The sequence below is a fragment of the Typopeltis vanoorti genome, chromosome 20 (genome assembly GCF_054136105.1).
Source record: "Typopeltis vanoorti isolate ZY-2024b chromosome 20, IOZ_Tvanoo_1.0, whole genome shotgun sequence".
In the NCBI taxonomy this organism is placed as follows: domain Eukaryota; kingdom Metazoa; phylum Arthropoda; class Arachnida; order Uropygi; family Thelyphonidae; genus Typopeltis; species Typopeltis vanoorti.
In genome coordinates this window covers 81,716,067-81,741,161 of record NC_143568.1, presented here as the reverse complement: position 1 = coordinate 81,741,161, position 25,095 = coordinate 81,716,067, and the positions used below count along the sequence as shown (strand labels likewise).

The window sequence follows — 25,095 nt, the reverse complement described above, 5'->3', positions numbered from 1 at the left end:
ATGTCCTTACTAACTTCCTATCTACAATTTTCCTCCAAATCAGTCTGTTATTGTCAAGACTCCAACATTATCAGATCTTATATTTCTATTGTCTAAGGCACTTTTGTACTGTATCAATCCACCTATATCTTGGTCTTCCTCTGGGTCGTTTTCCTGCCAACCTGACAGAGAACACTTGTTTTGCTAATCTTTCCTCGCCCATTCTGTTTAGGTGACCATACCGACTGAGATTAGCTCTGCTAACGCATTCCTGAATGCTGACAATGTCAAGTTCTTTCCTAATATCCTCGTTTTTAATATGATATTGCCATTGATGCCATCTGTTCACGCCTATAATCTTTCTTAGGACTCTCATATCTGCAGTCTCTAGTCTTTGGTCAAGTGTTTTAGTTCTGACCCAGCTCTCAGATCCATAAATTAAAACTGGTTTGAACACTGTCTTGTATATAGCTAATTTAGTGTTCTTACTAATTTCTCTCTTATTCCATATGAATTTATTCAATTGACTTCCTACCAAACCAGCTTTGTTGATTCTGTTGTCTATTTCCATATTTAATTTACCATCTTCACTAAAAATCGTGCCTAAGTAACTGAAATGTTTTACTTATTCCACAGGTTCCCCGTTCACAACGCAGTTGACATTTTCAACAATTCTACCTATTTTCATCATCTTTGTCTTTTTAATGCTGACCTTCATACCATATCTATTACAACAGTTACTCAATTTAGTCAGGCAATCTTGCAAACTTGTAGCGTATTTATTTAGAAGTATAACATCGTCCGCATAAAGCAAAGAGCTGACATTAACATCTCCAATTCTGATATCATGTTTAATACCACTTTCCTTCATAATGTGATCCATATAGATAATGAATAACAGAGGGGATAATGTACATCCTTGTCTCACTCCAGATTTAACATTAAACCATCTTCGTGTACTTCCTTCAATTCTAACTGCTGACTTACAACTGAAATAAAGACTAAGTATTGCTTGATATAATGCCCCATTGACACCATATATCTGTAGCGTATTGAATAGCTTCTCTCTTGGCACCTTGTCATATGCCTTTTCCAGATCAACAAAGCTTAAATACAGATCTTTGTTATATTCCCATGCTTTCTCAACTATTTGTCGTAAAGTGAAGATCTGATGCTGACATCCTCTATTTGGCCTGAATCCAGCTTGTTCTTCACCAAGCTTTTCTTCCACAATTCTTCTTAACTGTTTCTCAAATATGCTTGCATAGAACTTGCCAGGAACACTCAGTAGGGAAATACTTTGTAATTCTCACATTCAGTTTTATTCCCTTTTCATATATGGGTACTATTAGAGCTCTACTCCTATCATCAGGAATTTGTCCCTCTGTCCAGGCCTTCTGAACTATGCAGTGCAGCCACTGTAAGACTTTTATACCAACATACTTCAGCAGTTCTGGTCGAATATCATCTACTCCTGCTGCCTTTCCACATTTCAAGCCTTTGATGGCTTTTTCTACTTCAAGCATGGATATGTTTTCCTGACTGGATGCCTGTTGAGTGTTTTTTACCACTGTGCTATCACTGCTTGTTTCAATTTAGCAAATTTTCAAAGTAATTACTCCATACTTTAAGGATATCTTTCTCTCCCGTTTTCATGTCACCTTTATCATCTCTAACTCCTTTTACAACACTCTTTTCTCCATTCCTAAGCTTCTTCAACAACCTCTGGAATATCTTACCACCGTCTTGATATTTATTTTCTATTTTCTTGCCAAAGTCCTCCCATGACTTTTGTTTAGCTAGTTTTACACAGTGTTTCACTTTCTAACATTTGTCTCTGTATTCTCTAAGAGCACAAGCTAACTTATTTGCCAGGAACTTATGATATGCTTTCTTCTTTTCCTTCACTGCCTCTTTAACTTCCTGTGTCCACCATGGAGTTCTGTTTTTCTATCCTTGCAGACAACCTCACCAATATGCCTCTCTGACTGAATCAATCAGTGTTTTCTTCAAGGCTTGCCACTGAATCTCCAAGGTTTGGTTCCTGTTCTGAAACTCTTTCATTTTTTTTTTTTTTCAATAATCTTTGTGTATTTTAGTCTAAAGTTCACAACTGAGAGTTGCTCAACTTTTATTCGCTTTAAAACTTTCTTACGTGTTATTCTTTTCAATACGAAATTCAATTTTATCCTACTGAAGACTAAATAGTGATCACTTCCAATTCCAAATCCTCTGTACACTCTAGTGTCCTGCACCAGGGAGAAAACATCACTATCAACAATAACATAGTCAATGAGACTTTTCCTATTCCTTGCCTCTTCTCTCCATGTGAATTTGTGCACATTTTTATGTTGGAACATGGTGTTAATATTAACCCAGTCCATGTCCTCAGCAGAAATCCAACAGGTATTTGCCATTATTATTAGCTTTGCTCTTTTCTCCAAATTTTCCCAAAATATTTTTGTATATCTCACACTCATTTCCTACTCTGCTATTTAGATCCCTAACAAGGACCAACTTTTCCTTTTTCACTGTGTCAGTTGCTTTTTCTAAAGCCTCAAAAAATTCCTCCACTTCTACCTTAGTATAGTTCGCCCACCATTTCTAGATCCCTTCTTGGCTTGGTGCCAAGAATAGTCAATTCATGCTGAAGGGGAGAAAGAAATGAAGGATGTACGAATTTCGCCAACATGCGAAATCATGTGTTTTCTTGTCTGTTGCTGTAATAGCTTGATTTTTGTTATTCTCTTTTTGCATTATTTTTTTATTATTAATTTGTATGATGGATCCAGTACAGTCAACAAGTTTTATTGTTACACATTTCAGTAGCTCTTGCAAAAGAATATTGAATAAAGTGCTAACATTCTGCGAAAAAGAATCATCAGAAGGCCGTCTTCTTGTTCCCCTTTCTCAAGTCATAAAACGTGCAAGTGCGGGCGTATCGTGGTCGACTGTTAAAAGAATTCGTAGGGAATCAAAAGGTGAAGGTAAGCCAAAATTTAAATCTCCTAAAAAAAAGCGCCAAAGAAAGAAAACCATCGAAACCGTAGCTTTGAATGATTTTGATGTAGAAGTTATAAGAAGAGCTATTCACGAATTTTACGTGGCCAAGAAAAGAGTGCCAACTGTTCCGAAATTGATTCCTGTGCTTAAATAAAAAAATTAATTTTCCTTGGAAAAGAGAAACTTTAAGGAAAATACTTCATGAAATCAGATTTTGTTTTAAAAAGTCCCAGAATAAAAGGAAACTTATCATGGAACGAAGTGACATTGTTTTATGTAGAACGCAGTATTTGCACGTATTAACACTCTACGTACATTTTTCCAACTGTTATACAAGCAAAAATGTTATACTTTAAAAACAGCAATGTTTGTAAAAGAAAAGCTAAATTTTCTGACCTGTAATAATAAACAAACTCAGTTTCTTTATTATTACATCCTAGAAGACAGACTGATTACCCTATTATCGGAATGGATTCTCCTTTTTCTGACATGCGCAGAAGTGTTGAGGGACCACAAATCGGTAAGCGAACTATAGAACCTTCTGTGGGACCATAGGCACAAGTGAGTCTCGTTATCCAATTCCCCATTCTGATATTTGCCCACATCGCTCTACTTGAGACTGCCTGCCATTTCAAGATTAGCCTCGTATTTTGTGTTGAATACTATGGCTACTCCTTCTTTTCCTTGATTGTGATTTCTTGAGTATAACATTTTGTATTTATTGCTCAAAAAGATCTCACCAGTTTTTGTCTTTTTTGTTTCAGTCACCCCTATTATGTCGATCTGGTACTTATCTAATTCCTCAGCTATCTCCATTTCTTTGCCATTCAGGCTTCTTATGTTGATAGTACCGATCTTAAACTCTGGTGATTTTGAGTTGGGGTGTGCTTTCAGATTTATTCCAGTAGCTGACTTTTCGCTGTTTGCCCTGGTTCACAGGCGAAAACAACGGGGGCCTTGTTTAACCGGGTGACGCCCCAGCCAGCATGAAATTTTGTCATGTTGTACCATCATTTTCTATATTGGTTTAAGCCAATAAGAATACAATTTGGTCGGCTAAATCCCAAACTGCCAGCCCATCCTCGTTCGTTCAGTATCCAGGTAGATACCCAACATGGTGCACCATGAGAAGGTGAGGATTGGACATTAGGTCAGAAGCCCTGGTCGGTTCTCCGCATTCCTTTAAAAGCTGTGTGGAGGTCTCCTCTCAGTTATACAGCTTTGACCCTTAAGCACCCCTTATATAATCATTTGAATCTAAAATAACAGTAGCATTATCTTTCAGCAGTTCTTAAGATTAGGATGCTCTATTACATATGCAGCAAAGCATACTAACCAAAGGGAACATGTTTGGAAGATACTGTGAAGTTAGAGGATTCTAAATTATCAACACTAATATAACTTGCTAATTACCTGATGTGATTAAGCCCCTCTTACTACCAAGCAGCAGATTATTCTGTTATATGTGGAACATATAACAGAATAACTGGGTAATAATTTTACATAAAATTATTATTCAGTAAAGGCCTTTTCAGTTGAAGGTGAGAAAAGTTTCCTCCTGGAAACTTTTCTCACCTTCAACTGAAAAGTTGAAGATGAAACCTGATTCCTGACTTGTAATATTTCTTGAGGTTGATAATAGACAGCTTTTAGTAAATTTTTGTTAGTCACCTAGCTAAAGAACACTGAAATGAAATATGCTAAATTAATGATATTTTTTTTAATCAACAGGCAATCTTTGCACCATGTTTATTAGATAAATGATATGACTAAAATCATGTTTAATTATCACAGTAATATTTATAGCATCTAAATGCTTCTTTATACATGTTCATCTACTGTCTTTCTACGATGTTTACACATGTGAATGATATCCTCTAAATTGGAAAATTTCTTAAAGCCAAAAATGTGCCCACATTCAAGGAAACTTCAATACATTCGGAGGAGCAGCAGTGATAACTTCATTGTCAACTACTCTGCAAGTCACCTAAGATGTGGGTAATGTATATGGAGACAGTGCCAAGCGGTATTATAAACACACACACACACATAAGATACCAAAATATTCAATAATATAATATTATCATTCAATAATAACACACATAAGATACCAAAATATCATAAAGTCCATCTTTAGTGCAAGCATTGCAGCAAACTAATTCAAACAAGGAAGAATACTTAACAATCAGCTAACTATCCAGTGCAGTTGTCATACTCTACAGAAAGTAAACACACACACACACACACACACACACACACACACACACACACACACACACACACACACACACACACACTTCAGATGTTCTGTATACCGTACTTTTGTTGTTAAAGCAAGCATTTATTTAACAAAACATATCTGAAGGCCTTAATTTCCATTCTGCTTTATCACTACTAAAGTGAGGAAAAATCTGACCCAGGCCAGATTTTTCCTCGCTTTTGTAGTATCATTTCACAGAGCAAAAACACAAGAAAAGAACACGAGCAAATTTTTTATTCAGAGTCTAACTTACAACTGATCGTTTAGAAGACTTAACAGAAAGATTAATAAATATTCAAAAAGTAAATAAAAAAAATTATTAATTTCTATCCTGTCTTTTTCATATCTGGGTAACAGTCTCAAGGGCACTAAAGAGAACTTGAGGGGAAAATATTTGTTCTTATTTGTTTCGAATTTATTAATTTCCAATATTCCTGCACTTGAGGGTACAACAGAAAAGGGTTTTGCAGATCAGCCACTGGATTGGGTTGAATCTGAGGATGGGAGTTTCCCAATTATATAGCAATAATCTGGATACTGCCAGGAAGTCAAGACCACGTAGTGTACAGGGAACTGGATGCTCTCTCTCTTTTGCTGTGCAAATGTTTGCAAAGCATGTTTATGGGCTTTCATTTTGCTATTCAAGCACCCATAACTCTTTAATTATATCTTACCCAACACTCAACCATGCAGGTCATCTTAAACATTGCACATCATATAAACTTTCTTGGTAAACAATATCAAAAGGGAAAAAAAGTCATTAAAAAATGTAACAAAAAAACCCATTCAATAAACTCGCTCATATGCACTTCAACATCTGTGGTGTCAATATAAATATCAATTATGTGTACAACAAAAATACAGGAATCTCCTGACAGTCATTCCTAAAAGAATAACACTTGATGTCCACCTCAACCTTCCAAACTACACTTTTAGATGGACTGCATGATTTGGTCCAAAATATCTAACTTTTTAAACTATTATTAAATATTTCAGTTTCTATTGAAATATTTAATAATAGTTTGTGTATATTTAAAACATCTTTGTAACAGACACCTTTTAGACTTTGCTGCATACAAAGAATATATGCATCCCTTTGCAAAGTCTCAAAGGCATGTGTGTTCTTCTGATATACATTATTGGGGCTCAACAAATATGCTTGCCTACTCGCCAGAGATGAGTAGCTGCAACAGTGACAAAATAGTATATTTTTTTGATAAGTATGTTATTTTCGACCACAAAATTTATGTAATAAAAATAACTAACACTGGATTTATTGGCCGTAAAGATTTGATACTACTAGTTATGTAAACGAGTGGCTTCATCCGAGTTTGGATGAACATACAAACCCAGATGAAGCCACTAGTTTACGTCGCAAAACTAGTACGTAACTAGTTAGTATCAAATCTTTACGACCAATAAACCCAGTGTTAGTTATTTTTATTACAGAATATTTTTCTATTTAATAAAAATTACTTACTAAACAAAATTTTTTCTTAACTTTAGAAAAACACAGAAGAATATGTGTAATATGCAGGACCATTCTAGTAACAAAAATTAATGTAACAAATTATATATTCCAAAAAATTCAATGTCGTTTTCACTGTTCTTCCTATACTTATTATTCATTGACTTCACCTTTTTGGAAATTCTCACACGATGAAAATATTCTCCAAACAACAATACAGCACTGCTAATCACTTTATGAACCTCTTACTAACTTACTGAGACACATTATTACAAAAAATGGGGCAGGGGGGGGGGAGGATCTTGGTCAGTACATTTTTTTTTATGATGAGCACGATTTTGCATAATTTCTTGAGGTCCTCTATATTTTACCCCAAAGTTCATAATTTCCATGTCCCTCCTACTCTTCTAACCTTTATTACCAGCACAAGTACAAAAAATAAAACCTGCACTGTCTGAATGGCTGAGAAATAGTATCTCTACATTTCCACCTACAGGCCTTAGGTTTGAATCCCACTATGATATAGATGTTTGTGCATATCTTTTATAGAATATTTTGCCTAGTGTGAGATCACCAACCTACATATTCCAGGCTCAAAGTGGTTTGAAATATACTACGTATGCTCCCTCTGAGTAAGATTCCTGGATTATGTAATCCTTAGCCACCCAAATTATTACTATGGGTAAGCAAAAGATTAGATTAATAACAAATATCTCAGAAGATCGGTAACATACAGAGGCTATAAGGAGTTAACTACTTATATACTCGCATCAAGTTCACTATTTTTAATGCATCGTAACTCCGCTGGTAATAATGAATTTTCTGTTTAGAGGAATACAGCCTTGTCATCCTGTAAACATCCATGCATCTTCACATCATCATCCTTCACAAAAAATAAGTATTATCAAAAGCCTTGTACATCAAACACACACAAGTTGTTCTTCTGTTAGAAGAATTAAATAAAATAAAACTCACTTTATTACTTAATGGAAATAGTGAGACCTTGATAATACAGAAAATATTTGATAATTATCATTCCTCTCCGAAATGCAATCTAATGTTAAAAGGATCAACACACCCTACCTGAAAGGACCCTTCGTAGATATAATTTGTAAACCACCTTCAAACCAGCATTGAAGTAGTCATCTTTCTTAACGCCTATCAAAGATACATTATCACCTTTATCCTTGCTTGGTGTTTATCAAATACTCTGTTCACGTCATCTTCGCTACTATTAAAATCGAAGAACATCAAGATTATATAAGATTTTTGGAATCTGAAGGTTCAGGCCTTGCTTCTCATACAATCGCAACCATACGCAGTTCGCTGGAACTGTACTAAGATGCTAATACAGTAGGTTTAAATTTAATCGTCTATTTTTTGATTGTGTAAAGTCCTACACCACCATTCTATATTGGGTGGGAATTATGAACAGGGTGAGGAGTGAAGGCCTTGTTCAGGAAGAATAATTTGGATGCAACAAGCATCTGGATCTGGAGGGGAAGGCATTCCACTAGAGATGAAACTCATATGAGATTATTTTTTGAGTTACCAAGAGTAGCGATATCAATAGTGTACCTAGAAGCAGAACTGGTTAAGAAAAGATCCGTTGTTGGGTGAGTGGATTGGATTAATGGGTATTCTAAATGGTAGGTGAACAATTTGCTAACAGCAAATATTTCTGCTTTACTTCCAGCTTGGTCCCAGCAACTGGTTTCTTTTTTTTTTTTCATTTTCAGTGAAAGTGAAAAAAAGGAGCCAATTGGAGTTGTGGACATTAAAATCACTAACAAAGGCTACTGTTGGGGTAACAGGGAATCAGGTTCTAGGGATAAGAATTCAAAGTCGGGATGATTTTCAGAATTAAAATATCTTAATCCAACAAACTGTATACCTATCTCTAAGTTTTGGGAAGTGATTGATATTAATTATTTATAATTGTTTTAAATTTAATTAATTATACATTTATTCCCACATCTCTGAACTCTAATAGTGTTTCCTCCAACTGTACAGCTGCGACTGAGACAAATGATATTATACACATGCTGGATGATCCATTCTTGTATTCAGAATTGAATTGTTGTTACCAGTTTTTCTGCCTTCTCCCTAAGAGCAGTTCATGACATATTGAGCAAAATATATGGGAGTAATAAATTATATTTAGTTTACTCTTACATATGTGAAGTCGTTATTTAAAAATAACACCGTGTCTAATGTCTCTATTAAACTTCTAATAGAAGTTTAATAGAGGTTCCAACCTCAAGAAAGTAAATCAGATCTTTTAAAAACATTCTCTTAATAGAACCCAAAAGTTCAATTCATCATACTATGAAACTTCCAGAATAAGTGAACATAAAAATGAATTTAATCAATTCAAAAGTTTTTAACAAGTTAATTTTGTTATATTCTAGTGTGTATTTTTTTAGTCTTTTTTTTTTAATGTGGCTCACACTAATGAAAAGTTGATAATTTATAATACATTATCATCATCATGCTTTTCAACGATTTAGGTCCAGAGTGGTCTTTTCTGGCCTTAGAAGTCATCATTGAATTGTTTAGAGGATCCTGGTTTTATTTTTCCTAATGGTTTGTAATTTAAAACTTTTTTTTTTTTTGGTAATCTTTCTGTTATCGGAATCACTTATGTTTAATTTAAATGTCTTTATTTCTAAAATTTTTGGCTAAGTTTCATAGCCATTATCAATACAATTATAAGAAAACACAAAAAAGGGAACAAAAATTCAATTAAAAGCACATGATGTTATGTGCACTATCAGCTGCTGGAGAATAGCTCCAGCATTAATAGATATTCAAAATAAATTACAATAAAATAATTCAGTTAATAAATTATTCTTAAATATAAACAAAAAATTAATTACAAATTAAGGAACACATATATCGTGAGTATTAATCAGTATAACTTCTCAATACTGAGGAAGTTTTAGGCAATTGTTTTTGTTCAGATTTGGGTTGTGAATTGTGCTTCAAAAAACATTAGTATTATAGGTGGGCTAAGAAATTTTGTAATTTTTTTAATTTACTTTTTTTTAAAATTTAATTTTTACATAATCCAGAAACCCTGCTCTAGAGCTCAAGTATGGAACTTTTTCAAGCCACTTCAGGCCTCCAATAAGCAAGAAGATGAATTTCATCCTTTATCTAAATAAATACATTCATAAACATGTCCAATGCATTTTTACTATCATATAAAAATCTATAGCCTGTTGGTTGGAAAGTATGGTAATCCCCTCAGTCAACTAGGCTGTTTTATGCTATTTCATATTATTTCATAAAAAGACAGCATGTCTTTTTACTGTCAGGAACACCAGAATATCACTTTCCTCAACAATCAGGCTTCCATATTTTTCATGATTCTTTCTGCTTCATATAGAAAAATTCACCTTTTATATCACGACATATCCTGACTCTCAATGTGATGAGAATCAAATTATGGCTTTTCCCACAGTGTCTCTTTGTTTTTCCAATAGCAAAAAGAGGTGCTATATATCTTCATTGAGTTTAGACCAATACATTTCTGTAGTTCATTACTTACTTAACAGTGAATTTGGACAAATGGTTATCACAATTTATTATCAATTAAAATCTCTCTAGATCAAAAAGATGTAGGCGACTGAGAAGTAATGCATAAGTGATACCGAGGAGCATAAAGCAGTGTCACTACTATTAACCTGAAGTACAGCAAGGCAAAAACAACATGGAGCCAAATGCAAACCCTACACTTGTTACTGTGGAAAAAAAAAAGATTTACACTTATATATAAATGCTCATCAATTTTGCACGAAGTTACTAGCCAGCATCTTCAGCAAAATATTACAGACACCACAAGTAATGGAAATAACATAATTTATAAGACTAATTTCTAATATGACAACATTAAATAATACCATATATGTACAAAGATTATTAGCTGCTATTATAACCATTAGCTTTTGTTAGCTTGCATGATATAGATAAATAGGTTTAACTGCTGCAGATAGTGGCAAACTTTGTGCAACTATCTGCAACAAGTGCTGCAGATAGCAGCACAAAGCTTACTGTGAGTGCTGGATTGAACTAAGAACAAGGCTACCATTTTGGTTCAGAATTTTTTTTTCCCTTTTTATTAATATATATATATATATATATATATAAACAGCTTCTTCGGAAATAATATCATAGCTGAGTCCCAACTCATTCCATTCTGTTTATTTACTACATGTACTGAAAATAGTTCTGTCTCTTCCTTTTGATTCTACTTATGCATAATCCTATATTCTAATCTGTCATTTGATTAAGCAATTGGTTTTATCAACATGGCTGCTGAATAATGAATTCATGTATGAAAATCTTCTGGCAATCTAATCATGAATTCTCAGAAATTCTCAACAATTCATGAATTGTTGGCACTTATTTGGTTGATTCTATATCGATTCTATGCTATTTTACCAAAGCACAACATCAAGTTCTAATGATAATCTGACATGCAGTGATCACACATTTCTCATGATAGTGTGCTAGATTTAAATTTTTAATTCCCCCTAGTTCAGCACTTGAATACAGCAAACCATATTATAAATATGTAAAATAATATCTCGATTATTAAGTAGATACAAGTTACAGTGGAATGAGGAAAAATGAGTGCTGCAGGGCAGACTTATAATGTCAATGAACTCAGGATTAACATGCATCTCAACTTTATTTTGTACAAAGCTATCTTAAACCAAAGAATTTTTCACACACCAGTGAGATAACTTAACAGGAGTAAGCCATCTAGTTTTAGTAGGTGACTGAAAGAATCTTGATATGATTAGTGATTTTATTAGAGAACAGACTGTTAGCTGTAGGAAATGGATAAATCAGAAGGATACTAGAAAAGAGTAAACCAGATTGATTCTAGACTTTAAACAACAGAAGATCCCAGATAAGATAAAAAGAATGACCTACCATATTTACAAGTGTAGGGTTGCTCAGTAGTGTTGAAAAATCCATAGCATTACTAAAATTTCTTCCTGCAGCTCCCACTCCAGATCCCTAATGAATAATAAATTTTTTAAGAAACTATTTTCAAAATATATTCAGCTGATATCAACACTGATATCAACATTATAACTTGGGAATATAAATGAGTTTTTATTTATTTTTTTTTTTTTTGTTTCAACAAGTTTTTTTTAGCATAAATTTCTTTAATGAATATATATTTTAACCTAATATATGAAAAAAATATGCTGAATATTTCATAATTTAAAAATATCATTATTTAACTTATTTTAATAAATTAAATTTAATTTTTAAACAAGAATCTTATAAATTATTTAAACCTTTTTCATATAATAAGGTAGCACTATTTATAATTTACTACAGTATAATGATTTGAATAATGTCCAAGGAGGACCAACTTATTCTGAGAAGCAGTGCTATACTATTAAACAAGCCATATAATCAGGGTAATCTGTTTTAACATTTTGTTTACTAGTTATTACATGATAGTCAAAATGACAGTCAAAGGGCTTAACTTTCTAATTTGTGCTTGGTGGTTTAAGATTCCATTAGATAGTGGCTTACTAGATATTATTTTATAGAATGAATGAAGACAGACCTGAAATAATAAAGTTCTAGTTCTACTGAGGCCTCCCCCTTTCCCTTTATGGTAAGATGAGAGATGCAATGAAAGCAGGTGTAAGCTCTTTTGCAGCTGAATGATAAGGAATTATTTTGGAAAGTAGTTTTGAAAAGAAACAGTCTTTGTTTATGTATGTTTGTTTATGTCTGTACACAGTTAATGTTAACAAGTGGTGCTTTCAGAAATAGTTTGTTTTATATAATATAATAGACAGTAATTCACGTTTAACATGTCCAATATCACTGAGTTTATTACAGGTAGGTATTTAATGTGTATTGAGCTAGATTCTTGTTTTGCTGGAATGACTTCAATAGAAAGCATTATGATGGGTATTTCCAACTCTTGTACTATTTCATTTATACTGGATATGACGTTCTGCTTATGGACTGGGAGTTTGGCAGTTTGTTTAATGCAGTATTGTGAAGGAAAGTTACATAATTCCAAAGTAATAATTTGGTAAATAACGTGCTAAAGAAGGCATGATTATATAGCTTCGCTAACAACAAATTACTTCAGTATCTTATAAGTAGAAGTTCTGTACCCATCGTTTTAAAACTTTCAGACATTACTTGTAACAAGTGAAATATGTATTTAATGTAGCCTGTCAGAATTGCTATTGCTATTTTGTTAACTGCAACATGTTAAAATGTTACAATTAAAAAATTAATCTTATTAAATGTACTATCTTAATATTAATATTTCATGAAAATTGCTTTAAATACAATAATGTTTTATTGCATTTAGCATAATACTTGAGGTCTGGGATGAGGCAACTGCAATATCTCTTAACACAAATGTCTTAAAATATCGTGAATAGTACATTATTCAACCCCCCCCACACACACACAGCTCTTTTATTTAAAATCTGTTATGCTTACCACTACCCCCCCAACCCACATAACATTACTCTCTATCAACTTTTCTACAGTGAACTGTTCAAAGAATACTAAACATTTTAAGTATGATCCAAGTAGATAAATGCTTCAAAAAAGATATGTTAGAGTGACTCAGTAAAAACTAAGAAGCTGCAAAGCAGTTAGATGTTAAGCATAATACTTGAGGTTTGGGTTGAGGCAACAGCAATATCTTTTAACACAAACTTTTTTAAATATCGTGAATAGTACATTATTCAACCCCCCCCACACCTTTAAAACAGCTCTTTTATTTAACATCTGTTATGTTTACCCCCCCCCCCTCCCAACCCACATAACATTACTCTCTATCAACTTTTTTTACAGTGAACTGTTCAAAGAATACTAAACATTTTAAGAATGATTGATCCAAGGAGATAAATGCTTCAAACAAGATATGTTGGAGTGAGTCAGTTAAAACTAAGAACCTGCAAAGCGGTTAGATGTTTAGAAAAAAAAAAATTGTAACCATGTTTTTTATATATATATATATTTTTTTTTTTAATTTTTTTTATTATTATTAAAAATAATAATAATAAAAAAAGTTTAGTAACTGGCTTACATTTTGCTGGTTTTCAAACCAGCATCTTTAGAGCACATGACATGTTAAAGTAAACATGCAAAAATGAATAAGTGAAACAATTCAAATTGTAACAAACAAAATATCTAAAGTCCTAATTTGGCACCCTCTCATATTGTAGAAAAGAAGTAGTACAGCTCTGTAAGAGGTGATTTAGGATAACAGCCTACCAAATTTTAGGGAATGCAACCATCGTTGTTCAAGGTTAGGAGAATGGTTCATAGCCATGGATGACTCTAAAAATAATCTTTCTGATTTGTAATGACTTCTACATGGCAGATTTGTTATCATCCATCTAATCTTGCATGAAGGGGTGTACAAAGCATAACTTGCCATAATAATGGCAGTGAATGTATTTAACATGTGGTTTGAATGTGGTGCAAAGGTTACATTTTATTAGTATATTGGCTATCTTTTCAGATGTAGCTTGGACATAGGGAATAGGAATAGTGGTGTTTTGTTCTTGTGTGTTTGAGGAGAGAAGTAAGAAGGCTATGTAGCATTTTATCTGTTTTTTAGAAGCTGTAGCCAATGGACAGGAAAGTATGGCAAAGATGCTAAGTTCGATAGAAAGAGCTATATCATTAGAACAGCCCTAGCTCTGCGTGCGTAAGTGTTTTTAGAATACCACACTGTTGGGCTGGATGATGATGTGATTTTTATGTTCTTTATCTTCCTGTGCGTGTTCGCTTTCTATAAATGGAAAAAGATAGTGAACCATTCAAAAGATGTGACTAATCTGTCAGAAAAGGCAAACAGTTACTGATTCTTTTTCTACTATGAAGTGACTTTTTGGCTATTGCCTGTTTAGGTAGTTACCAAAAGAATCCAAAGTATCTTGTCCATGTGCCAAATGGCAAACACGTTATCAACAAAGTGTAACTGTACTGAGGGCTTGTATGTAGCAGTGATAAGTATTTTGCTTTCGAAGTTCCATGTCAAAGGTAAAGGGCATGGGAATCCATAGCAGTGCCATTAGTCTGTAGATTTTTCTTGCCATGTAAAGAAACCTGCATGCATGGTAAAATTTGAATTAATTATAAGGTGTGAAAAGTCTGTTTATCAAATATGGCTTCAGTTTTTATTGGATTAACATGATACTGTTGAAGCTTACCTACCAACAGATTTAAGTATAAGAAAAAGCAAGGGGCACTAGAAAAAAAAAAGGAGTAAAGTTTGTTGATTTGGTGAATATGCTGTGGCTTAAAATTGTTGGCATTAGTGAAACCTGGCTCTCAAAATCAGATCTATCAAAATCAGCACATGTGCTAAATGAATGTTCAACTGAATTATATAATTTGAGTCTCAGTACAGAAATGGAAAGAATGTATGATAATCCCATTATACAAGGGGTGTGAAAACTGATGTGTCTAACTATCAACCTATCAGTATCTCTACAGTGATTATGAAGATTTCAGAAAAGTTAGTAAGAACTTGCATACAGAAATGGGTGGACAAAGAAGCTACACTTTGCAAAGAACAGCAAAGTTCTTTGCAAAGTGTAGTTTATTAAAGGTGGGTTTATTATTAGAAGTCATGTCTGAACAATTTGGTCATATTTTTCAATAAATTTACAACTGAGTTAGATAAAGAGAATAGATATAATATAATACTGTTGGACTTTACTAAGACATCTCATAGGATACCACATGAAATGTTGTTGCATAAACTGGAGAACATGGGATTAGCATGTAAACTATTGGCTTGGATAAGTGGCAGGATGGCAGACAGGTACCAGAAAGTGGTGTGCTCCAGGGATTACTCCTTGGACCATTGTTGTTTCATCTATATATCAGTGATACTGGAAAGGGCCCGAGAGGAGATCTTCAATTGTTTGTTGATGATGATGATGCAAAGATTGGGAGAGAAAGTAGAGATGCTAACTGATATACATCATTTATAGGGTGATTTGTTGTATAGGCTGGAAATGTGGGCAAATGATAACAGCTATCAATTCAATGTTAGTAGGTAGAACTTTATGCACTTTGGCATGATGAGATATCCAGTGGCACATTATGGTGGGATTATGCTTGGAGTAACTGATGAGGTTAGAGATCTTGGAGTTATGGCAGACAGTATGTTGAAGTTCAAATGTCACATAATAAAAATTGCAAATGCAACTCAGAGGATAATTGCAATGTTGAAAAGAACACTGACATAAGAAGATATGAAGTTCTTTATATATCTTAATACCTTGATATGACTACACCTGTACTACTCTGTGCAAATTTGGTCTCTGGGTTCAAAGAGGATAAAGAAGCTGTTGAAAGGCTGCAAATAAAAGTCATAAAGAAGATATTAGGATTATGGAATATAGATTACAATGATAGATTGATAGTATGTGGACTGCAGACACTGGTAGACAGGAGAAAGATGGGTGATATGATAGAATCTATAAACTTTTGAGATAAGTTAGAATATCAGTTGATAAAATTTTTCATTATATGGCAAGCTGTGGATGCCCAGTGAACATATAGATAGATGGAAAGCTGGAAGAGAACAAGGGGGCATTGGTAAAAGTTAAAGTTTGTGTGCAGTTAAGAAAGGGACTAAGAAAGGGGCTTGATTTTTCTCTCACAGAACTGTGAAAGAGTGGAACAGTTTGCACATTCAAGTAGTGAGTGCATCCAGTGTTAATGAGTTCAAGAGGAGGTATGACAGCTAGTGTGGGCGATGTACAGAGTTCTTTGATGAGTCCTTAACTCCCTGGAGGTTTAATAATAATGTTTCCCATTGTATATTTCATGTCAGCATGTGTCTCAAGTTCTTCTTCTTTCAATTTTTTTCTTTTTAGAAATGTTTGTTTCAGTCTGTATGTGCACTGTGTATTTTACATAAAATGGAAAAAATTACACACAAATAATATTTACTTGAGACCAAACATGGAACTTTTTCCAGTCACTTATTTTAGACTTCCATATATAAGCACATAAAATCTTTTTCATTCTGTCAAGTATATATAATATTTTTCCTCCTCCTTAAGATTTTATTTATTTTATTAGTTCTTTCCCACTGCTTAGACTGTAGTCCATGGTACATAAATGACAATTTTTGTCTAAAGATAAATCACTATCTACACAATAAAGTAGAATATTCTGAAATATAGCAAAAATGATTATTACAAGTCTCGATGACTATCTACATATGTATGTTGTCTGCATCTTAGGTAATGTTAGATATTGTTACCGAACACTTTTAAACAACGTCACAAGAAAATTACTCTTTCAATTAAAGGAATTCATTGAAAAATTATTAATGAATTGTTTTACAATCAATTGTTTCTGCAATGAACTGCCATTTGTTAAATTGTGGTTTGATGAATTTTCATGGAAATCTGAAAATACCCATTCTAATGAGTGGTTCTGTTATGTCCTTCAATTTAGCTAACAAACAGCTGGGTGGAACAGCCATTTCTGATCACTTGAGACATCTTTTCCAACCAGTGTGCTACAAAGACAACATACAACTGTGTTTACTATAGCATCACTGATAATGTGATTTGCAATCAGTTAAAATTTCTACAATAGCCCTGTGATGATATGCAGAAAAATCAAAAATTTGCTGGCAATAACTGCTCATTATGTAAATCCTTTTTATGATATTAATTTACATCACTCCTTGGCTGCAGTTCATCAGCAATACTCCTCCCCCCATTTTATTCTCTCTCTGCCCCCTCCTGAACACGCTATACCCCTCACATTCTATCCCACTAGCTATATCATCTTCTGTCAGCCATGGTTCACTAATGCCAATAACTTGTGGCCTGGAAGAGCCAACCAAGGAAGTTGCTGATATTTTGCTCTGAAGATACCTATTAAAAAGGAACATCTTGAGAACACAAAAATACTTCTCACAAATTGACACTACAATCAAGTGACATCAATTAAAAAAAAAGAAAAAGAAGTCCTTAAGAGCACTTACTAGTGCTTGATACTGCCAGGAGTTGCATTCAAACCCATGCTCACATTTATGAACTAGAATTCAAAGTCGTATTACATGAAAAGAGACTATCTTTAAGTCTGGCACCTTAGAGCACTTGGCCATTCTGACAAGCCAAAAAATAATCACGACCCATAAATCTTTTAACTCAATGGAGATACCCATATTATTATAATAATAATAATACATTTACAAACTAATGCAATGAAAACAAAAATTTTGAACATCAATAAGAACAGCAAATGCAGATTATGTGATCAGAAAGATGAGACTGTAGAACATCTAATCAGTGGCTGGAGCAAGATAACTCAAACTGATTATAAATACCATCATGATCAAGTGGCCAGAATAATTAATTTTCATGTATGCAAAAAATATGGCTTTCCCCACTTCTGATAACTGGTGGCAGTATAAAATAGAGACAGTATTGGAAAACAAAACAGCAAAAATTCTCTGGGACATTAAAATACAAACTGATTGGCATTTGAAACACAATAGACCTGACATCACAATTATTGAACATAGACAGGTTTGGATTACTGATATCGTAGTACCCAGTGATAACAACATTAACAACAAAGAACTAGAAAAAATTACTAAATATCGAGATTTGGCAATCGAAGTTGGCTGGCTGTGGCTTAAACACACCAAAGTCAACTCAATAGTTATCGGTGGACTTGGTGCAACTCCAAAGAAGCTATTCAAGTATTTACAGCAATTAAACAACAACAGAGTGACACCATATGACCTACAAAAAACAGCATTACTTGGACCAGTCCATATTTTACGATGCTACCTGACAGACTATTCTTAGATTCTTGGGTAGAATCTGAATTGTTCTGTATCACCAGTCAAATTGTTGTTTAAATGATATCTTGTTTTGACAGTGTATCAATTATATGAATAAAATAATAAAAAAAGTAGACTATGGATGTTGAAAGTGGTTTCAGAGGTCAAATGTTCAAATTTTGGGTAAATTAATGGAGTCACATTTTTTGAAATTATGAGAGCACTTCAATGCTGATGCAGGAAGTCTTTCAGATTTTTAATAGATTCAATGTTTCTAACATTATTTGTGAAAAGAGATGTTCAACACATGATCGTTTAATCCTAACCTGTCATAATGATGACAATGCATGAATTTCTTATGTTCTTGAAGGCGGATATTAACATTTCTTTCTATCAATAGTATGCCAGTTACAGACATAAACTACTTTATATTTTTGGATATCTAAGGACAAAGTTTGTTCTTACTAGAATATACAAGAATTGCTTGTCTGACATTCAGTTTATAAGCAGTGTAAATATTACACAATCAACTCACTATTGCAAACACCACTGTAACAAACTCACTTACTCACTATAGCAAGTTATGGAAAAATCATATAACACTTTACTACAGAAATATCTATTACAACAAACTATTTCTATGCTACCTATGATTGATAGTATTTATTATACAGCACTACTTTATAATGAGTACAAAGTATTCCTGCATCGTTTAAGTTTCTTAAATCCTAAAATTAGAAATAATTACTGTTTTTCAATTTGGGTTGGCAATTTTTTTCACCACATGGAACTTAATAAAAAGCACCATGTTTATCTCTAGAGCAGGACTTCCAGATTATATAACTGCTATATAGATTATTCATGGACTAATCATACCACAGGTTGTCAACCTTTATGAGTAAGACTAACAAAAGACTGCTAACAAATTTTTCAGGTAGTCCAGTGAAACAGAGATATATTCCATGGCGAGAGGATCTTTCAAAGCATTATGCTGTGATTATTTCAATTTAAACCTGTGGTGGAACCTGATCAATACTAGCCAAAAGATTTTGGGAAGGAATGATTTCATTGCAAAGCAAAAAAACTTAAGAAAAATTAATTTTATAGCTAATGAACAATTTGTTTTTTCAAAGTTGTATAAGTTTTTTTTTGTTGTTGTAGTTTATATCATTATAAAGTGGCTCGGTAGCTCAATTGGTTTAGAAAAAGTCCTCAGTTGGAAAAACCTGGTTTCAAATCCTGTATACGCTGTGAAGAACCGTTATCAGGACTTTTCAGCTGAAGGCAAGTTAAAATCTAGAATCTGGTCTCATACAGAGGTGGCAGGGTTTCTGCTCCTGGAAACTTATGTTTTTCATTTGCAAAACAGGGGCAAACTGGTCAGAAAATCACAGACACAATTTACAGCCATAGTATACTGTGCAAGTACGATTAATGGCCCTATCAGTATTAGATTTTTTAGAAACCATTATAGGATGAGTCTAACACAAAATGTAAGATGGGATCTATGTGCAACAATTTTTATTTTGCTTCAAAGGTTTCAATATCAAAAAACAAGCCACACAACGACTTGCCTTTTTTTTTTGAAGTTTCAATTAAATGCATTCAGATATGTTATGTTCTTAAAAGTGAGATCTAGAGTCTGTTTCTTAACAGGTAACTGTGATATAATTTCATCGGTTTTTTTTTTTTTTTTGTCTAAAATGGCTACTATCTGGCAATGCTGGCTTTTTGCCATTTATTCCCTTACAAGGAATAGGCAAGGGAAGTTCAATCCCCACTGTAATCCAATAAGAGATAGCTGGCCCAAGACTGACACCAATTTTTAAGCAGCATCTGTTGAAGAGATGGCAGAGTTTTGCCATCTCGCGATCCCTAACACAGTATATTATTGGCTGAACTAGTGTCAGTTCTATGGTTGATTTTCTTGATTCGCCATAAAAATTATGGAAAGAACTACAGTGTTAGAGTAAAACTTCAGTTTAATATAAACCAAAATAATCACTCAATGTTTTGACCTTCACATTAAGGTTATCTATTTATGGTCAACTACATCATCAAGAGTATATACAGACACATATATATATATATATATACAAAGAAACAAGCTGCACTACAATCTACATGGCATGCTAAAGTAAAAGCAAGCCAGTAGTTTCAATGGTCAAGCGATTGAAACTACTGGCTTGACCTCTGGTAGGGAAAAAAAAAAAAACCTCACTACATCAAAGCTAGAGTCCTGTTATTATTATCTATTTGGTTACAAAAATAAATTACGCTAGAGAGCAACATGAGCACATAAAAGTTACTCATATAAGTAAAGTTGCTCTCTAGCTTAATTTATTTTTATAACCAAATAAATAATAATAACAGGGCTCTATATTTGATGTAGTAAGGTTTTTATTTCCACCAGAGGTAAGGCCAATAGTTTTAACGGCTGACCAAATCAATGTAACTTTAGCATACTATGTAGATTGTAGTGCAGCTGGATTCTTTGTATATGTGTGTATACTCCTGATGATGACAATGTGAAACATCGAGTGATTATTTTGGTTTATATTAAACTGAAGTTTTACTCTAACATGGTAGTTGTTTCCATAATTTTTATGATGAATTCTGATCACCGTGTAACCATGAAGGAAAGGATTGATTTTCTTGAGTTTACGGGACGAAAAACCCACTTACTGATGACAGAATTCGACTAACTTAACAACTAGTAAAAGCAAGGCTTAGAAAAAGTTCTTCTAGTCAGTGACAAGAACTGAACTTAGATCTTTCCTCAGATGTCCTAGTACTGTGGATACAAACACCACTTCCACTCAACTACACAGGCTTGTATTATAATAAATTTCGTTTAATCCTTTATCCAACTGTAGGCAAACAAAGTTTGCGCCTGAAAATATCTTCAGGACTGAGGCAAGGTGCTACATCTGTTGGCACCTCGTAGCAAAGGTGGACCAAGCTCTCATCTCTCCTTGTCTTATTATCTTCCATAATGCAAAGCATATATCCTTGCAGACATGTATAATGCTATGCATTAAGGGCCACTACCCAGACCGGTTTCAACCTTTATTGAGGTCTCTTCAGTGGGAGGCAGACCCAGAAGTGGTGATACCAAGGCAGAAGCAATGGAGAGGTCACATTTACCTATACGAGTTGCCAAAGGGTGTACCACCTTATTATTAAATTACTCTGGATTTAGAGAAAGATGTTGGAAGTTTATTATTATTTATTATAGTCTAACCAAGTGCAAAATAAAGTTCCAGCATCTTTCTAAATCCAGATTAACACTTAGCAAAATCCAAAGGTATTATAGTTTATCCATTCCCCTTGTCTAGCTTAATGGTAACATTATTATAGAATGTGAGCAAGTTGCTTAAACTTGACCTTCCCTTAGTAAACCCATGTTGCTCATTGCAAAGTTAGAGATTCACTGTCAACCCATTTCTGAATGCAAGCCCTTACCAATTTTTCCAAAATCTTCACCACCACTCCTGAGATATTACTTGGTCGATAATTGGATATATCAGTCTTTGCACCACCCTTGCAATGGAATTACCATACATTCTTTCCATTCTTGTGGAATCTTCTCTGTTTTTAGACTCAAATTATATAATCTGGTCAAGGGAATAGCCAGTTCAGCTGAACACTCTTTGAGAACCCTTGCTGATATCCCATCAGCCCTTATTGCTGAATTCTTATTCAGTTTGTGCAACAGCTCTAACACCTCCTTTTCATACACCTGAGTTTCTTCACCCAGTGAAAAGGTAGCAGCGAGCTCAATGTTGCATATACCAGGTTGATAGCTTTTAGCAAAATCGACACTCATTAGTTGAACAACTTCTTTACCCTCTCACCACCTGGCATTCAGCATAGTTATTCTTTCATATTCATTCTTTCTTTTACTTGTAGCACATTGATAGAAGCACTTTAGGGTTATCTTTAGCTTGAAGTTTCATTTCATACTCAGACTTACCTTTCCATATAACAGTTGTGACTCTCCTGGACAGCTGCTTATAATTTTCATAATGGACATCTTTATGCATACAGTAGTACTTCCACATCATCCTTTTCTTACGAATCTCTTCCTTGATAAAATTACATATCTATCTGACTCATTCTCCATTTATTCTCTAGCTGTGTTTTAGTTTATGTTCTAGTTGTTTAATTTAAAATCATACTGAAGATGCCCTTGATACTAGGGCAAAATTTCTATACTAATGAAAATTATGTAAGTAAAATCCGTATTATGTTTAGTTAATTATTAGTAGATGATATTCGACCAGAAATGCTTAAGTATGGAGGTATAAAAATTTTGCACTGGCTACAGTTCATAATTCAGAGGGCCTGGTCAAAAGGTCCAATTCCCAATGATTGGAGTAGAGCTCTCATAGTACCCATGTATAAAAAAGGAAATAAAACTGAATGTGACAATTACAGAGAAATTCTCTACTAAGTGTTCCAGGTAAGATTTATGCAAGCATACTTGAAAAGAGGTTGAGAAAAATTGTGTAAAAAAAACTTAGAGAGAAGAACAAGCTGGGTTAAGGCCAAATCGAGATTGTGAAGATTGATTTTCACCTAAAGACAAATAGTTGAGAAATTGTGGGAATATAAGAAGGATCTGTACTTAAGTTTTCTAAAAAGGTACACAACAAGTTGCCCAGAAAATAGCTTTTTGAAACACTACAATTATACAGGACGAATGGAACATTATACAGAGCAATACATAGTCTATATTTAAGTTGTCAGTGAGCAGTTAGAATTGAAGGAAATACAGGATAATGGTTTGATGTAAAATCAAGGATAAAACAAGGATGCAGATTATCTCCACTGTTATTCATCATCTATATAGATCACATTATGAAAGAATGTGGCATTGGGCCTGATTCTGGAATTGCATACCTCAAACTTAGCTCTTTGCAGATGATGTTGTACTCCTAAACACATCTAGTGCAAGTCTCCAGCATTTATTAAAACTGAATAACAGCTGTAACAAAGTTGACATGAAAATCAGCAATAAAATGACAAAACCATGAAAATAGACACGAGCATAAAAAATTACAACCGAATTCTGAATTGAAATCTGTAGAACAAGTAACAAATACTTCAGCTTTTTAGGCACAGGTTTTAGTGAAGATAAGCAAAGCTGGTGTGGTGGGTAATCAACTGAATAAATTTATGTGGAATAAAGAGAAATTAGTCAAAACATCAAACTAGAAGGATACAAGACAGTATTCAAAACAATTTTAACTTATACATCTGAGAGTTGGATTAAAAATAAAGCACTTGATCAAAGACCAGAGACCACAGATATGAGGGTTTGAGAAAAATTAAGGGAGTGAACCGATGGCATCAATGGCAGAGTCATATTAAAAATGAAGATATTAGTAGTAACTTAACATCATTAGCATTCAAGAATGTGTATGCAGAGCTATCTAAGGTGGTGTGGGCACTTAAATAGAATGGATGAGGAAAGGTTTGAAAAATAGGTGTTTGGTGCCAAGATGGCACGAAAAAGCCCAGAGGAAGACCAAGGTCTAAGTGAATTGTTTCAGTCAGAACTGCAATAGAAGCACGAAATGTTAGATATGACAAGATTGGAGACTCACAAGTAATAAATTGATTTGGAGAAAAAGTGTTAATAGGAGATTAATAATAATCTGAACTTAATCATGTAGTGCTGTCATAGTAATCTGAACATCCCTTGGGGATACATATCAGGAAATTGATGATGCTGATGTATTATTATGTATTACATTAAAATTCATCAAGAAATAAATGAGCTTATCTCATGGACCTCAAATCCTATCCATAGTTGAGTGCGATCATGGACTAAACTATGGATAGGATTTGAGGTCAAAAATTAAACACTGCAGTGTGACTAAAAAATCCCAAGCTTAGAGCTCATCTACAACTGGTGTCCTAAACACTGATATCTCCATGCCATCCTTCAATGGGGTATGGCAGTCTACTCTACCTTTAATGCTACCAAAAAGCAATGTCTATATACTAACCCCCCCCCCACAAAAAACACTTCAATGCTCTTTAATAATGTTTAGCTCAAATGTCAAACAAATCTCTTTTTTAGACTGACAAAAAAAAACAAAAAAACTGGCCATTCTTTTTCATTCCAAATGTTACTTTACACCTCTCTGACTATAAATTCATACAAATCTGAAATCTGTCCAACCTCAGCTTCTATATCTGGGGTGATGCACCAAAAACTTCTCAAAGAATCTTTGATATACAAAAGAAGACAGTTTGCCTAATTGATGACTCTTCAACCAGATTCTTTCCAGTTGCTTCTCAAAGACCATTGGTTTCCACACTGTCTTTTTGAGAATTACTCTTCCACGACACTGTTCAGCAGAACTGTTATTCAGCATTCCCGTTATTGCTGATAAAACCTATAATAACACAAGAAACTGCAGTACAAAATCCACAGACTTCTGTTCTCTAGAGCAGACTTCCATAAAAAGTATTCTCCAGACTACAATCTTTAGTTTCTCAAAAATAATACATTCCTTCTTTTTGAATTCTGTC

General features: G+C 33.8%; 1 protein-coding gene across 5 annotated transcripts in view; it reads right to left on the bottom strand.

Annotated features, from left to right (window-relative positions):
- LOC150095598 (small glutamine-rich tetratricopeptide repeat-containing protein alpha-like) overlaps window positions 1-25,095 on the bottom strand; it is a 279,209-nt gene that overhangs the window by 108,733 nt on the left and 145,381 nt on the right. For 3 of the 5 annotated variants that reach the window (XM_090410599.1, XM_090410600.1, XM_090410604.1), the window contains exon 8: window positions 11,655-11,741. The exons of the other annotated variants lie outside the window; for them this stretch is intronic. In XM_090410599.1, coding sequence (XP_090266725.1) covers window positions 11,655-11,741 — 87 coding nt within the window. The remainder of the gene's footprint in view (window positions 1-11,654; window positions 11,742-25,095) is intronic. 5 annotated transcript variants of the gene reach the window in all.